Source organism: Hyla sarda, chromosome 5 (assembly GCF_029499605.1).
Source record: "Hyla sarda isolate aHylSar1 chromosome 5, aHylSar1.hap1, whole genome shotgun sequence".
Taxonomy (NCBI): Eukaryota; Metazoa; Chordata; class Amphibia; order Anura; family Hylidae; genus Hyla; species Hyla sarda.
This window is the reverse complement of record NC_079193.1, coordinates 216,700,977-216,717,849: the sequence shown is the minus strand read 5'-3', so window position 1 is coordinate 216,717,849 and position 16,873 is coordinate 216,700,977. Positions and strand designations below refer to the sequence as shown.

The 16,873-nt window shown below is 41.0% G+C and overlaps 1 protein-coding gene across 1 annotated transcript in view; it reads right to left on the bottom strand.

The window, feature by feature from the left end:
• LOC130273794 (enoyl-CoA hydratase EchA19-like) overlaps positions 1-16,873 on the bottom strand; it is a 113,811-nt gene that overhangs the window by 23,981 nt on the left and 72,957 nt on the right. The window contains exons 3-5 of the mRNA XM_056521123.1: positions 14,972-15,069; positions 14,745-14,889; positions 2,231-2,380 (exon numbers count right to left, since the gene is read on the bottom strand). Of these exons, the coding sequence (XP_056377098.1) occupies positions 2,231-2,380; positions 14,745-14,889; positions 14,972-15,069 (393 nt within the window). The remainder of the gene's footprint in view (positions 1-2,230; positions 2,381-14,744; positions 14,890-14,971; positions 15,070-16,873) is intronic.

Genomic DNA, 16,873 nt, shown 5'->3' with positions numbered 1-16,873 from the left:
TTACTTCTATTAAAAAATCTTAATCCTTCCAGTACTTATTAGCTGCAGAATACTACAAACAAAATTATTTTCTTTTTTGTACACAGTGCTCTCTGCTGACATCATGACCACAGTGACATCTCAGTCCATTTTAGGAACTGTCCAGAGCAGCATATGTTTGCTATGGGGATTTTCTCCTACAGTTTTTAAAATGGACAGAGGTGTCAACAGAGAGCACTGATGTCATGATGTCAGCAGAGAGCTCTGTGTTACAAAAAGAAAATAATTTCCTCTGCAGTATTCAGCAGCTAATAAGTACTGGAAGGATTAAATGGGTACTCCGGTGGAAAACCTTTTTTTTTTTTTTTAAATCAACTGGTGCCAGAAAGTTAAACAGATTTGTAAGGATTAAGATTTTTTTTATAGAAGTAATTTACAAATCTGTTTAAAGGAAATCTGTCATCAGAATCACCCGCACTAAACCTGTTACACAGGCTTGTAGTGCGGGTGATCCTGATTAAAACGCTCCTTACCTGGTTAAAAATGGTTCAGCGGTTCTTCAGATATCTATATTTTTAGTTTTCTGTTATTCCCTGGCTTGGGACTCAGTGGGAGGTGTTATCATCTCGGACTCGGCCACACGTCATTCTAGCTGGGCGGAGCTGCCGCCCGGCTCATGAATATTCATGAACTTATCCTCCTGGTCTAACTCCTTTTTCTAGGTCTGGTGGGGAGGGCCGCGAGGATAAGTTCATGAATATTCATGAGCCGGGCGGCAGCTCCGCCCAGCTAGAATGACGTGTGGCCGAGTCCCAGATGATAACACCTCCCACTGAGTCCCAAGCCAGGGAATAACAGAAAACTAAAAATAAAGATATCTGAAGAAGCGCTGAACCATTTTTAACCAGGTAAGGAGCGTTTTAATCAGGATCACCCGCACTACAAGCCTGTGTAACAGGTTTAGTGCGGGTGATTCTGATGACAGCTTTCCTTTAACTTTCTGGCATCAGTTGATAAAAAAAAAAAAAGTTTTCCACCGGAGTACCCCTTTAATAGTTGTGTCTTGTGTCCCCCATCACACTGCTGGCTTGTTTTTGAGAACTAGCTACTTCCGGTTTCCGTGGCTTCCCTACAATCCCCAGGATTCTTTGTTTCAAGATGAGAGCTGACTTATTTCCTCCCCACACATCAGTCGCCAACCCACTGCAGCCCTTTGATCACATGAGTGTCAACAGGGTATGGGACGGCACCACCAGGTCTCACATATGCATCAATCTTAGGGGTTAGGCTAGGCAGCGTGACAGCAGTTCAACTGACAACAATGAGTCTTGCAGTGGTGCTAGGACAATACCATAGGATAGACTTAAGATAGTGATGTGTACAAGCAATGCAAAGTATCCTGCACTCACCGCTAGGAAATTGACTTGACGTTCCTAAATGGAGGATTCCGGGGGACCAGGACAGCCAGTCTGCTTTTCTGGTCCCCCAGAATCCTCCATTTAGGAACGTCAATTTCCTAGCGGAGAGTGCAGGATACTTTGCATTGCTTGTACATGTCACTTTGATCACATGACTTGACTGACATGACTTGACACACAAGCTGTGGATCTGAATGATGATGAATGCACTCATAAGATCACCAGTCACATCATCAGAGGGCTAGCTTCACACACAACAGACAAAGCAGCCAAGCCACCTTTTAGCACCTGACTTGTGATGTATGGTCTCGGGCTGCACAGCATGCTGGGAAAGGTCTGAGACAACACTCACTTTGTGGGCTGCAAGAAATGAACTTCCAGGGAAAAAGACAAAATAAATGAGATACTAGCCACTAAACTTTGCTGCCCCTGTCTCACATTCAAAGAACTAAAAATCCCGGAATACCCCTTTAAGTGGTGTTATATTCCAAAGGCCATTAGGAGACTATTGGTTAATTTCTGCCATATTTAGCTTGTACTCATTTGTTTAAAAACTGATACAGATGTCCCTCTAAATGGTAAAGTGGTTGCATCATTTTCGGCAGAGATATTGCTACATAAACCTCAGTATAAAGCTTCTCCACATCAAATTCCATAATGTAAGACAGTGAAGAGTGAATCATCACTCAGGTTTCAATAGTCAAGTTTAACATTTTGGATCCTGACTGTAAAGTGTATGTTGAGACAGTCGTCTGGTATGATAGAGAACAGCAAAGTAAACAGATATGTTATAAACAGATACAGGTATTTTTTCTGAAGAGATCCTCACTCACCTTGTCCATCAGGAACCACCCGATTAGCTAGTCCAAATGCATGCGCCTCTTGGGCATTTACCGGCCTTCCTGTAAGAATAAGGTCCATAGCTCTGGAAAGCCCAATTAACTGGGGCAGTCTTACTGTCCCACCGTCAATAAGCGGAACACCTGACAAAGAAAACCACAGACAAATATAACTAAGACAATAACAGAACAAAGAAGTTTTCCGGTGGAATTTTTTTTATTTTTAAATCAGCTGGTGCCAGAAAGGTAAACAGAGGGAGAGGCAGTTGATGTCAAAGGAGAATGGGCTGGCTGGCTTGAGATAACAGAAAGGCAACAGCAATTCAAATAACCACTCGTTAAAGCCAAGGTATGCAGAATATCATCTCTAAAGGCAAAACATGTCGAATGTAGAAGCAGATGGGCTACAGCAGCAGAAGACCACACCAAATGCCACTCCTGTCACCTAACAACAGGAGATTACAATTTGCATAAGGCTTACTTACATTGGAGAATGGAAGACCGAAAGAATGATGTGATGAGCCTCGGTTCCAGCAGTAACATTCAGATGGTAGGGTAAGAATTTGGCGTAAACGACATGAAAGCATGGATCCATCCTGCCTTGTATCAGCGGTTCAAGGTGGTGTTATAATGGGTTAGGGGATGTTTTCTTTGCACACTTTAAGCCCCTTAGTACCAATTGAGAACATGACAGCATACCTGTGTATTGTTGCTGACCATGTCCATTCCTTTATGTGTACTCCTCTTCTGATGACTATTTCCAGCAGGATAATGCACCATGTCACATCATGATATCATCTCACAAGCTGACATCGTCATTGCAAACTAGTTTCTTTAATATGAAAATGAGCTCACAAGGCTTCAATGGCCTCTAGAGTCTTTTGGGATGTGTTGGAGCGGAAGATTCCCATAATGGACGTGCAATCAACAAATCTGAAGAAACTATATGATGTCATTATCATGTCTATATGGACCAAAAGAGGACCTCTGCTCTCTGCTGACATCTGATGCCCATATCAGGAACTGTCCAGAGTAGGAGATAATCCTCATAGCAAACCTAAGCTACTCTGAACAATTCCTGACACAGACAGAAGTGTCAGCAGAGAGCACTGTGGACAAGACAAAAAAGAAATTCAAAAAGCAAAGAATTTCCTCTGTAGCATACAGCTGCTAATAAGTACTGAAAGATTTTTTAATAGAAGTAATTTACAAATCTGTTTAACTTTCTGTCACCAGTTCATAAAAATAAAAAATAAAAAGTTTTCTACCGGCGCAGCACAGGGGGCATTATATGTGAGGGGCACAGTACAGGGGCATTATATGTGAGAGGCGCAGCACAGGGGGCATTATATGTGAGGGGCACAGCACAGGGGGCTCTACCTGTCATGTGCTCTTCACATATAATGCCCCCTGTGCTTTGTCCCTCACATTAAATATTCCCTTTTCTCTGCCCCCCCCCCCCCCCGGTTTTTAACCCCCCCCCCCCCCTCTTCCTGTATGATATAATGCCCCCTGGGCCCTGAGCATACTCGTCTTACTTACAGTATGCGAGCCGCAGGAACGGGATCTCCAGGCCGGCGCAATTATGTGACATAGCGCCATGCTGCCCTGGATCGCGTCCCCGCGGCTCACACGCTGTGTACTCATGCCCCCCCCCCCACTGCTACGCCACTGTGTTAAGGGGAATGTGCCACATGGATTTTTTTTTTCTGATTAGAGCCAGATACTAAAACCTGTTCTTTTTAACAAAGCTGTTTCTATTTTGTGATTGTATTTTTGTATTTACTTTTTTGGTCATTATTAAAGGGGGCTGCTATCTTGCTTGAGCTGTTTTATGACCGTTTGAGAGGTCATTCTACAGCAGGGGTCTCAAACTTGTGGTCCTCCAGATGTTGCAAAACTTCAACTCCCAGCATACCCGACAGATGTCTGGGCATGTCTAGGCATGCTGGGAGTTGAAGTTTTGCAACATCTGGAGGGCCACCAGTTTGAGTCCCCTGTTCTACAGGGAGAGGGGGATGTCACAATCCAGGATGGAGCTTCTGCACCCTAAGCAGAATCATGCATCACCGAGGCGACAGCTCTGCATTACACTGAGCTGTGCAAAGGTAAGTGACAGTTCCTATTGTCCTATCTGCTGGAGGAGCATAGGGCCAACTATGCTTGGTTTGTATACCTTTCTGGGCAGATATATAAACCCTCATGAGATCAGGTTTGCTGTTGATTGTGGCTCACATCCTTGCATAAGCAGTCCTCTGATTTTGTTCTGTTCTGTCTCTTTTTTACTCTGATCTTTGCTACTGGGGTTTGACTACTCTTTTGCCTGCTGATTTTGTACCTATTTGGCCTCTTGTTGCTGACCTTAGTCTGTCTGTTTGTCTCTGCAGTCCCTATTGGTATTCCAGACCTCAGCTTCTGACTGTTACCAATTTTGCTTGTCTGACTTTTCCCGATGCCCTGCACCAATCCAGAGTAGAGAACTACTGGGAACCCAGTTGAGAGTCCACTACCTAGAGCAGATTGTCAAATAGGCAGTGACAGAGGCTGTGGGCTATATTAGGGATGCACTCTTCTTCCCTGCCCAACGTGACAAGGTTAATATCTTCTGTAAATGGTGGTGGATCTAGTGTCATCTTTCTACCTTTCACTATGCTCTTGAGAATAAAAGCATTACTGGGAAATTATCTGTACAGAACCGGAAGTCTCAGCTTAACCTAGCGGCCAGAATGGAAACTGCAAGATTCCAGGATTATTATAAAATATAAATATCAAACAGGAAATTTAAAAAAATAAATAAATATGGTTAGCATAAAAACCTAATTTAAACAATAGGTCATTTTCTGATGAAACATTCCCTTTAAAGGGTAAGGACGGAGGGACTCCATTCTTCAGTCTAGCCAATGCCAATTTTTATAGCAACCCAGAGGATCCATTTCTACCAATACTTTGCCCAAGCTGGCCTTGTAATCATACACATGAGTGTGTACTAAATAACGGTCTATAAGTCTTACAGAGTAAACATGTACACTAAATATTATGCTATATATTTACCACAAATAGGTCTTTTTATTGCATTCTTTCTATCGTTCTAATAAAATAGAAGACAAATGAATACAGCTGGGATGCAAGTATTAATGAAGTAGAAAGAACAAGTTTGAAAGAATGTATTCATGTAAGCAAACACATTGTTTTTATTAATATTGTTGTTATATAATGCAGCTATAGCCCGGATTGGAAAAAGCAAAAGGAATATTTGCGTAATGCAAATCAGGGCTGCTATATTAGAAAATGTTTGCTAAATGCATTTACAGGGTGTGTAAGGGTGTGTCAAAACTTAAATGCAGTTATACATTGAAGAAGATTCCAAGAAGTGTTCAGCCCTTCTAATTCTGAACTGTTCTACTTAACCTACCAACAAGAGAAGGAAACTTGAAGAAAAATAAAAGTAAATGACGCTACAGTGCTGAAATCCAGTAAAATCATGATAAAACAAAGGAACCACTAATTTTCATACAATATGAAAAGACAGCAAAAGAGACATCAACATGTCAATTCGGCTGAGCTGGGTGTGAAGAAGCCGCAGGGTAAATGCCCAGTGAAGCTTCCCCATGACCGTGCCACTTCACACTGGACGGAAGTGTTTTATAAATATGATTTCTCTAACATGCAGCAGCGCCTTAGTGTAAAATACAGTTTACAGGAATGAAGGAACCATAACTAAGGGTATGTTCTTACTGTCTGATTGTCGCATATGAGGTATAAGTCAGGATCATTTCCCAACATATACCTCTAACAGAAGGCTATGACATAGGCCACTGTATAATCATACGATGCCTATGGGCCTCCAAGTTGAAAAACTTTATGTGCAATACCTATCAATAGAAAAGTACAGTTGACTGTGTTTTTTGCTGCAGTTAAAATAAAGGATTCTCTATTGACATCCATCACGTGACTTTAGACCTGTGGACATGAGCTTTATGCACATAATTCAAAAGTCAAAGTCCTGAGGCCCAGAGATTGGGCAGCATAAATGTGGGCACAGGTTTCCTTTAAAGGGGCTGTCCAGTGTAAAAAAAATAAATTACAGTATTGTTCCCAGCCTGCCTAAAAAAAACTAGTATCAGGGTGCTCGGTCTGTGTCTGGTGATATTGGTTTCCCCGAAGCTGCAGAGCGTAGCGTCTACAGCTTGGGAAGCTGACAGTGCCGCCCACCAAACACTAGCCAAGGTGGATCAATGCTGCGGCCTGTGATTGGCTGAGCAGTGCTATGACATCACATCTAATGCTCTGGCCGGCTCCAGGAAGCAGACTGTCAGCAGAGATTGGCTGAAGACAGGGAGTCCTGATATTAAAGGCTATGAGCAGAGGAAGGTAAGTTAATTTCTTTATTATTTTATTAGGCAGGCAGAGGACGTTCCTATAATAAAGTTTTACGCAGGACAAACCCTTTAACAATATCTCTTAGCCTACAACCTCCTTTGCTATATTGTTAATGCTATTAACCAATAATGATTATTATTGCTTGTTTAACATTATTTTGAACATTGAAAACATTACTTTCTTTTACTACAACGTAGGCTAGGTTCATATTGAGGAGGATTCCCAAGGTTGCCTGCTGTTGGCATTTCGTGGACATTGCTCTCCCAAGTCTTACTTATGATTTTCAGTGCAAGCCTTTGATACACTTTGGGGGAATTTAGAATTTGTGGCATAGAATTTTTGCAGGTAGTTTTTAAGTGCATAATATCTGTGCAAAATTTATAAAAATATGCACACTTTTTGGGCAAAAAGGACATGCTCAAAATGATACCATGCTTTCATCACCAAAATCCAGATTTCATCATATACTCATTCTTAATCTTTAAAGGAGATGTTCGGTGCAGACTTTTCCTATTCCATCCTGGCCGGGCTGCAAAAAAAAGAGAAAACAAACTTTCACTTACCTTCCTACGTTCCCCCGGAGTTCCGCAACAGCTGCTCGGTCAATCAGGCTGTCTACTACCTACTTCCCTTAGTCCGGTATGTCACACGGCGCTTAAGCCTATCACTGGTCGCAGCGATGTCCCGCCTCGGACGGTGATAGGCTGAAGCGTTGTGTGATGTCCTGGGCTAAGGGAAGTAGGAAGTAGACAGCCCGGCAAACCGATCAACTGTTGCGGAGCTCCGGGGGAACATAGGAAGGTAAGTGAAAGTTTGTTTTCTCTTTTTTTGCAGCCCGGGCAGGATGAAATAGGAAAAGTCCGCACTGGACATCTCCTTTAATTTGCAACTGCATGGTATTTCTGAGCACTTGAAGAGAGGATGACTATGGCTTGACTATTGCAGCTAGCTGATGTCACTGTGGAGTGGAGGGCATCGCATTCGTCTAGCTTCTAACCACTCAAATGATTGAACTTCTGGCAGCCAGCAGTAGGGGACAGAATTAGAATATCAGGTAAGCAGATTACAATCCTAAAGACAATGGGGTAGATTTATCAAAACCTGTGCAGAGGAAAAGTGGACCAGTTGCCCATAGCAACCAATCAGATCTCTTCTTTACATTTTCAGAGGCCTTTTTTTTTTAACCTGTTAAGGACCCAGGGCGTACCTGTACGTCCTGAGTCCACTCCCGTTCTATAACGGGGGGCCACGGCGTGGCCCAGCATCATAGTGGGTCGGGCCCGCCCTCTAACAACGGCCGGGACCCGTGGCTAATAGCGCGCGGCATTGATCGCGGTGCCGTGCGCTATTAACCCTTTAGACGCGGCGTTCAAAGTTGAATGCCGCATCTAAAATGAAAGTGAAACCATGCCAGTTAACTCAGGGATTGCCGCGGCGAAATTGCATGAGCAGTCAAGCGGCAGAATCATCTATCAGTGGTTTCTTATGAGAAACCAGTGATCAATGTAAAAGATCAGTGTGTGCAGTGTTATAGGTCCCTATGGGAGCTATAACACTGCAAAAAAAAAGTGAAAAAAGTGAATAAAGATCATTTAACCCCTCCCCTAATAAAAGTTTGAATCACTCCCCTTTTTCCATAAAAAAAAAAACTGTGTAAATAAACATATGTGGCATCGCCGCATGCGAAAATGTCCTAATTATAAAAATATATTGTTAACTAAACTGCACGGTCAATGGCGTACGCGCAAAAAAATTCCAAAGTCCAAAATAGTGCATTTTTGGTCACTTTTTATATCATGAAAAAATGAATAAAAAGTCCTATCAATGCAAAAATGGTACCGCTAAAAACTTCAGATCACGGCGCAAAAAAAATTAGCCCTCATACCGCCCCATATGCGGAAAAATTAAAAAGTTATAGGGGTCAGAAGATGACAATTTTAAACGTATACATTTTCCTGCATGTAGTTTAGATTTTTTCCAGAAGTACGACAAAATCAAACCTACATAAGTAGGGTATCATTTTAATCGTATGGACCTACAGAATAATGATAAGGTGTAATTTTTACCGAAAAATGTACTGTGTAGAAACGGAAGCCCCCAAAATTTCCAAAATGGCGTTTTTCTTTTCAATTTTGTCTCTCAATGATTTTTTTTTTCGTTTCGCCGTAGATTTTGGGTAAAATGACTGACATCATTACAAAATAGAATTGGTGGCGCAAAAAATAAGCCATCATATGGATTTGTAGGTGAAAATTTTAAAGAATTATGATTTTTTTAAGGTAAAGAGGAAAAAACGAAAATGCAAAAACGGAAAAACCCCGGGTCCTTAAGGGGTTAAATAAAAAAGTACTCTGATTGGTTGCTATGGACAACTGCTCCACTGCAGTGGAGTTCCACCTTAGTTACTAACTTGCTGATTAGACAAGTTCTGTAAGGGTGAGATGACAAACCAGACCAGCAGAGGACCAAGAGAATCAGTGTGACAGCTATGGGGTAAGTATAGTATGTTTACTTCTTTTATATAACCCTCAGCTTTGGAGAAAATGTTACTTTTGCCTAGACAACCCCTTTTATTTATGATTACCCCAAAGGAGTATGGTGGTCACTGACAGGACTGTGTGAGATAGGAGGCAGAGGACCTTAGTAACAGTAGGGATTGGATTGGATGGTGATTTGTTGCATCAAGGCTGAGAAGAGTTAAAAGTTTTTCCTAGCAGAAAGTAGCTGGTAGCACTCGAGTAGCTGTCAGAACTAAATCTAAGATGAGACCCCTCTGTAATGATTTCTTCGGAGACTACTTTAGGGATTATTCAGTGGGTAGTTTCAGTGATGTCAGTGTGGTTACAAGATCATAGTAAATTACTCTTTATAGGAAAGATATTAGCAGCTTATTAATGGTAAAGGTTAATTTATGACATTTATAAGTCTGTAAACGAACAAAGACAAGTTTGAGACTTGGTTGTGCCTGGTAACCACATGCTTCTCTAAGTAAGGGGCAGCAGGAAGGCAGAATGTGTCACTGATGCTGGAAAATGTGAAGGTGGATGTGTCAACCACAGTTGTCAAAATAGGGAAGACGTAAAAATGCAGCATTTTGCTTGTGTGGCTTGAAAACAGACCACATGACTGTAAACATAGAGCAGCAGAAGTCATGTAAGCAGTCCTCTCTGTTTGCATGTGGTGATGCAGACTCTAATTTTAGTCCATCAGAGTTGTCAACAAACAGTTACCATGCAGTGAACCAGGGAGCGGTGGTAAATGTATAGGGCAGTTGTGCCTGGTCTGTTCATGAAGAAAAATCAGAGATGGCTTCTGGAGAGGTGGAGCTGTGCCATCGCTGTCACCTCCCTTTTTACAAGCCTTAGTTTTAGGCTAGGTTCACACTACGGAATTTCTGCCTGCAATTCTGCTTTGAAATTGCAGGCAGAAATTCCGCTTACTAAAATGTATAGTGTAGTGAACTGGTTTACGTTCACAAATTCACACTTCACAATTTGTGAAGCGGAAATTGTGAATGGAAAATCCGCTTAAAAATTTTTGCCTGAAGAACTGCGTTGCTCATTCTTCAGGCGAAAATTTTTAAGTGGATTTTCCACTCACAAATTCCGCTTCACAAATTGTGAAGTGTGAATTTGTGAACGGAAACCAACGCTGGCCTCACTCGGAATCTCCGGGCGCAAATTTTCTGCCGGAAGATTCCGCAGTGTGAACCTATCCTTAAAGTCCGATCCATCATACAGAACAAGAAACCAAGGCTAGGAATTTTGGTGAGAAAGAAGGAATTGCATCCTCAAATGTGGCAGATGTTCAGCATTAAATACAATGTATAAGCATAGACTGTGACCAAACAAGAAAAGAACAGTATCTGACTGAAATATGTAAGCTAAACTCATAAACTTACTTATGATGCACCAGTCTATGAAAAATTATATATACTCATATACATAAGTATGTCTACTTAACATCAATATAATTGTCAAGTAATATTTATTACTTTATCATAAGAACCTTCAAGTAATAGCCAATCAACATGCAAGGACAACATGCAGTCTTTCTTGTCCAGTAAAATTTCCTCTATTCCCGCACAGTTTCTTTCCCACTCTTGTTACTTAGACTATGCTGAGGTCTCATCACAGGCATTACATAGAGTAGGGAGTGTCTCATATTGCCATTTTAGAGAAGTATGACTATATCTGAACAGAACTGTGCTCCATCCTAGTAGATCTCCCTAAGAATACTCTTGTTAAACAATCTGCAGACTTTTTGCCTCCTTTTATGAAAATGACTTGCAAGTCCTGTTTTCCCTACCTACGCAGAGTGAGTGACAGCTCTCATGGTATATACACTCTTGCAGGAAAAGCTGTCAAAATCTGTGTGGGCACGTAAAGCAGAGCACACAATCTCTCTGGATGAAAATCAACATTTACACAATCTTATGTAAAAAAAAAAAATCAATTCATAGAGAGAAGACATATGCTCTTTAAAGGGAATCTGTCTGCTTTAGATGACAGCTCAAAGAGGCTGTATTGAGCCTCCTTCCTCCAGCACCCCTCCCTGCCTTGTTTGACTGACATGCAGGAGTGATTGATGGAAGAGGAGGCCTGCATGTCAGTCAATCAAGGCAGGGAGGGAGAAGACCGAGCTCTGAGCATGATCTAGAGCTGACAGGCTTCCTTTAAATGGAATATGCTGATTGTTTTTCCTCCATAGAGACAGATACTGAAACATGTCTTTTCTAGTGTTATCTTCCCACTGGCATCAATCAATATAAAAAAATCTAGGTGATGCATTAAAGCGTACCTGTCAGATCCCACACAAAAAAAAAAAAACTGTTATATGTTACTCAGTACCTAATCCTGATCAAGTACATATAATCTCTATCAGCCATATTTTACAAAAAATAGCATATTACAGCTTCCCACTGTCTTTCTAATCTTTCCAGAGGGAGGGGTCATGTCCTTCTTTTGCCTGTACTATGATGACTCCTCCCCCTCCCTCACTCTGCTGACTCATTGCTCTCGGGAGTGAGCCTGGCAGCTCTGCTCTATTCCTTTCCTCTCTGGTTTTATGCTGTACACACACACACACACACACACAATGATTATTGGAGATTGCCTGTACTTTACCACTAAAGACAATATGGTGAGTGTATAACTTACATCTTTCTAAATTAGTACAGTCTTTTTTTATGCATACATTTTCTATCTTTTGCTATGTCATTCATGTGTATCATCCTTTGCCAGTCCTGGAATGCTGGGACTTGTAGCTTTGAAATAGTTGGAGGTACAGTGTTTGGATAACTCTTTTTTGCGGCAGTGCTGCCTTCAGCTGTGTGCCTACAGATTTTCCAAAACTACAACTCCCAGCATGCCCAGACATCCTTTGACTGTCCAGTCATGCTTGGAGTTGTTGCTTTGCAACAGCTGGAGGCACATGATTGGTAAAACTCTGTGCTATAGCAGTGTTGCTGCAAGCTGTATTCCTCCTGCAGCCTTGTCAGCCATCTCATGTTTATGACCCTTGGACAGCATGCTGCTGTGGGACTCATCAGTGTCCCAGGATTTTTGGATCAGTGGGATTTTTTTTAAAAGGCAATTTTCTTTAATAAAATGTGAACATTTTTTAAAGAAGTATATTAGAAAAACTATTGTTTGCCAAGATGTACAACATATAAAAAGTTTTCTATATCTGACAGCACCCATTTAACTTTAAAAAAGACAGGATATGCTCAGTTTTGGCAGCATTTTGTTGAAACAACCTTTGAAAATGGAAAAGGGGTAGAAATATAAAAAATTATAAATGATTTTGGTTGCTGCAGTGTCCCGCTAATAGTACAAGCCACAGAGCCTTCTTAACACTGAGGCTATAATTCCACTGAGGTTTTTGCCCTGCATTTTTTTTGGCTTAAAAACGCCAGAAAAAACGCCAGAAAAACTGCCACTGTTTTTCCCTGCGTTTTGGCGTTTTTTCTTGTATTTTTACCTTTGTGTGGAATTTGCCTTTTTTGGCCCCTTTGGCGTTTTTTGTACAAAATTAGTTGGAAAAAAAAGGATGCAGTAGGGATGTAAAAAAATGTATTTAACAAAATGTTTTATTTTTATAACAGCATTTTAATAAATTATTTTATAAAGTGTGTGTGTGTATAACTTTTTTTTTCTCTTTTTTTTTAAAACATTTTTTATGTAGTACTACTACTCCCAACATGGAACACACTGTTCCATTATGGGAGTAGTAGTAACTCTACTAATAGACATATCACCCCGGGTGTCAGTCTGACACCCGATGCGATCGTCCATAATATAGCAGAGATGCGGCTCTATACAGCGCTCGCATATCTGCTCTCTATACAGCGCTCACATCTCTGCTCTGTACTCCGGCCAGTGATGTGAATAGAACATCACTCATTCATATTTTCAGCCCAGAGTGGTGATTGGCCGGATGGTTGCAGCCAATCACAGCTCTGAGGGAAATATGAATGAGTGAGTGGCCGGCCGGAGTATAGTGCAGAGATGTGAGTGCAGAAGAAAGCCGCTCCATCTCTGCAATAGACAGGATGACCTGTTCTTAACTACAAGTACTACTACTCCCAACATGGAGCACACTCTGCTCCATGCTGGGAGCTGTAGTACCTGCATTAATAGACAGATCGCAGCGAGTTTAATTTCTGACACCTGATGCGATCTGTCTATTAATGCAGGTACTACAGCTCCCAGCATGGAGCAGAGTGTGCTCCATGTTGGGAGTAGTAGTACTTGTAGTTAAGAACAGATCACAGCGAGTATCCCGCTGTGATCCTCCTGTATAATGTATAGATGCGGCGGCCGCTCTTCTATGGTCCCCTGCACTGACATAAATATAGACATATTCCTATTTCCCACAGAGAACTGTGATTGGCTGGAACCATCTGGCCAATCACAGCTCTCTGCGGGAAATATGAATAGGTATATATACGGCAGTGCATAGAAGAGCGGCCGGCCGCATCTATAAATTATACAGAAGGATCGCAACAGGTGATCTGTCTATTAGTACAGGTACTACTACTCCCATCATGGAAAAAATGTTGAAAAAAAAAAGTGAAAAACACGCACACACTACATTTTTATTATTGTCGGCTACATTTTTAGTGCTTTACCCACCCATATAAATTGATCCCTGCTTAAAAATTAATAAAAATTTCGTAATAAAAAAGATAAATTTCGTTTAATACAATTTTTTCCATCCCTACTGTATCTTTTTTATTATTATTTTTTTAATGGTACCCTACGAAAATTTTTACATAAAAGGTATCTCCATCACTTTTTTGTGTCCAAAAAAGAATTAAAAAAAACGCCTGAAAAAACGCCATACTAGGTTTTGTCGGGCGTTTTGAAAAACCAGCCTCTGAGCCCAAAATTGCTGAAAAACGCCAAGAGGATTAAAAAAAAAAAAAAAAAACGCCAAACTGAAAAACGCCACGTGGATCTGGCATTTTGCAGTTTACTATTGACTTGCGTTAACATCTGGACGCATTTTTTTGCTGAAAAGGAAAATTGGCGCAAAAAAACCCCAGGAATTCCAGCCTGACAGTCCCAGTCCTCCACAATTGCCCCAGCCACAATCCCCCATAGAAGTGCCAGGCTCGAGGACCTATTAATTAAAATACTAACAACAGTGCCCGCATTATATGATGTCCCGCAGAAGTGACAGCCACAGTCTTACCCAAAACAGCTACCTAGGGCTATTTTTACATGACAGAATGCAAGACTGTGCCTCTAATTAGTGCCACAACATGCTGTTAAAGTGGGGCTCATTTGTTGTGTCCACCAAAAATAAGTGAGTGACATAAGTGCCCCGGATTTTTAATCTCTATTTTAGAAATCCATGTGAAAAATATTTCATATGCTTCCTACCATAAAACTATTACTTCATCCATGATGCCAACTGCAGTCTGCTTGAAAGCTACATATGGGAGACCAATCACTTGGTGCTTCTCTGCAGCACTGTGCTGAAGAAACTGCCCAACAGAAGGTTCTTACAGACTTTTTCTGCAGGAACAAGTGTGGAATTCTAGGAAAATGTAAAAAATTAAATGCCCAGTAGGCGCTATTACCCATGAAGAAAACGTCTGTGAAACCAACCTTAAACTTACCAAAACGTCTGCAGAATACTCCAAATGTTGCACTTTGCTCCACAACTCTCAAGTCTGCTATAAGAGACAATTCAAGACCTCCAGCCACACAATAACCACTAACAGCGGCAATGATTGGCTTTGAAAACTGCATCCTTGAAGGTCCCTGAGTAAAATTGTAGAATATTTACATGTGTCATATGTTTGTCAGGTTAATGTGACATAGCACTTTAAACTGTTTTACATACCATGGGTCCAGGTCCCTTAGTGACATTCGTTTCTATCTTCAGAGAGGTTGCATTCTTTGCTAAGGCTTTCAAATCAAAACCAGCACAGAAGTTTCCCCCTGATAAATGAAATCACATATAGTAATGGTTACTACAGTTAAATGGCTTGTTTACAACTAGCAGATTTGGTATATTAAATACCATTTTTCATAATTTCAGAGCAGGTTCCTGTGGCACAATACCACACCCTATCAGTCTAAGCATCCAAATATTGAGCAGATGTAAAACTGGAACCCATGTGACATATTACTATGTCAAACAGGAGATAACTTTCTCAAATCAGTTGATCTCAAGATCCCTCACAACAGCTGCGACTCATGTAAAAAGGAAAACATGCTCCGATATTGGCTCTTCTACAATGAATATGAATTACAAAAGGCTGTAAGCAAAGAAAGGATCTTTAAATTGAAATTTAATTGTCCCCAATGCTGCCTTTTACTCTAGAAATACTTTTCACCACAAAAATGCTGTAAAATATACTGTAAGCTAACAGTCATACAATGCAATTGCTATATCAAATCATTAGTAAATTCACTATCCCAGGATTAGTGTGCATTTTTATGTGTTAACATTATATGTTTTCCATTTTTTCATACTAGCAAATAGAATAACTGATTTTTTAGGTACATTGTTCAGACAACCTATGATGTGCATGTACATAAGAAAAATCATTATTTTTTTTAATATTATATAACATATATATGGCATTCTTCACAAGATTTCCTCTCTGCTGGTTCCAGCTCTAAATCTCTGTTGTCCCTGAACAAGCAGATGGAGACACACAAAAGAGGGGATTCTGCTCTCCTATGTCTTTACAGTACATCATCAGAAGTAGCAGTAGCAGCAAGGAGAACATTAAAGAACAATCCTGAGCAGTCTAAGGCTATGTTCACATGAAAGAATTTCCATGCCGGATTCTGCTGCAGCAGAGTCCCGTTGAATTCAATGGGATTCTGCTGCTCTGGACAGACGGCGGAAATTCCATGCCAGATGTTTCCAGCACGGAAATTCCGATTTCTGTTCTTTCTTTGTGTTGAGACTGCAAGGAATGCATAGCCGTCCCATGCGGTCCTAGTGCCGGCAGATTATTCTGGGGCCCCTCAGTGTCCGGAATGTCTGTATGGAGATTCTCCGTGCGGTCATTCTGACGTGTAAACATAAACTCAGACATAAGTTCAGCACTGGGGTGAGATACAGTTGCTTATGTCTCTCTCCAGCCACTCTTTCCTCCTCCTTTCTTCAAAGACCAATATGGGCATCCCTCAGTGGGTTAATTTGCACCAGGTGGAATGTAGTAGTTTTTTCAGAAAGGCTGATGGATTTAGGAACGGGGAGAGGAGGAAGAAGCCTGATAAGTGGAGAAAGAAGCATTTCTTAGTACTTTTCTCAGTTTCTATGAGGAAATTTGGCAGCACATACAGGAACAAAGCAGATTACTCTAAATCATATGACAGGAGCTGGTTATAGGTGTCCAAATTCTGCTCCTTGATCAATGTACTGGAGAGAAGTCCACTGTGGCCATAGCCAAAGCTAAAAGGATTTAGCCATCAAGCAGGTGGGCAGGCTATTAAAACTAGTGTAACTTCCTACTACGTTAATAAAAGCATTTGCTTTTTACAGTATTCAAGCTGCTTAATTAGACCAATTGTCTGAAATTACAATATCATAGATAATTTTTCCTGGTCTCCATCTTGTACTTCTAGCAGTTCCGTTTTACTATATAGTCCCCGCAAAGATGTAACATTTTCCATGAAATGCTAAATATTATAAGGAAGGAATTACTAAGCAAGTCAAATTAAGTGACTGGCTAAGGCCATCTAAGAATAAGTCTGTAAATAGCCACATGCCGAGAATGGGTTAAAC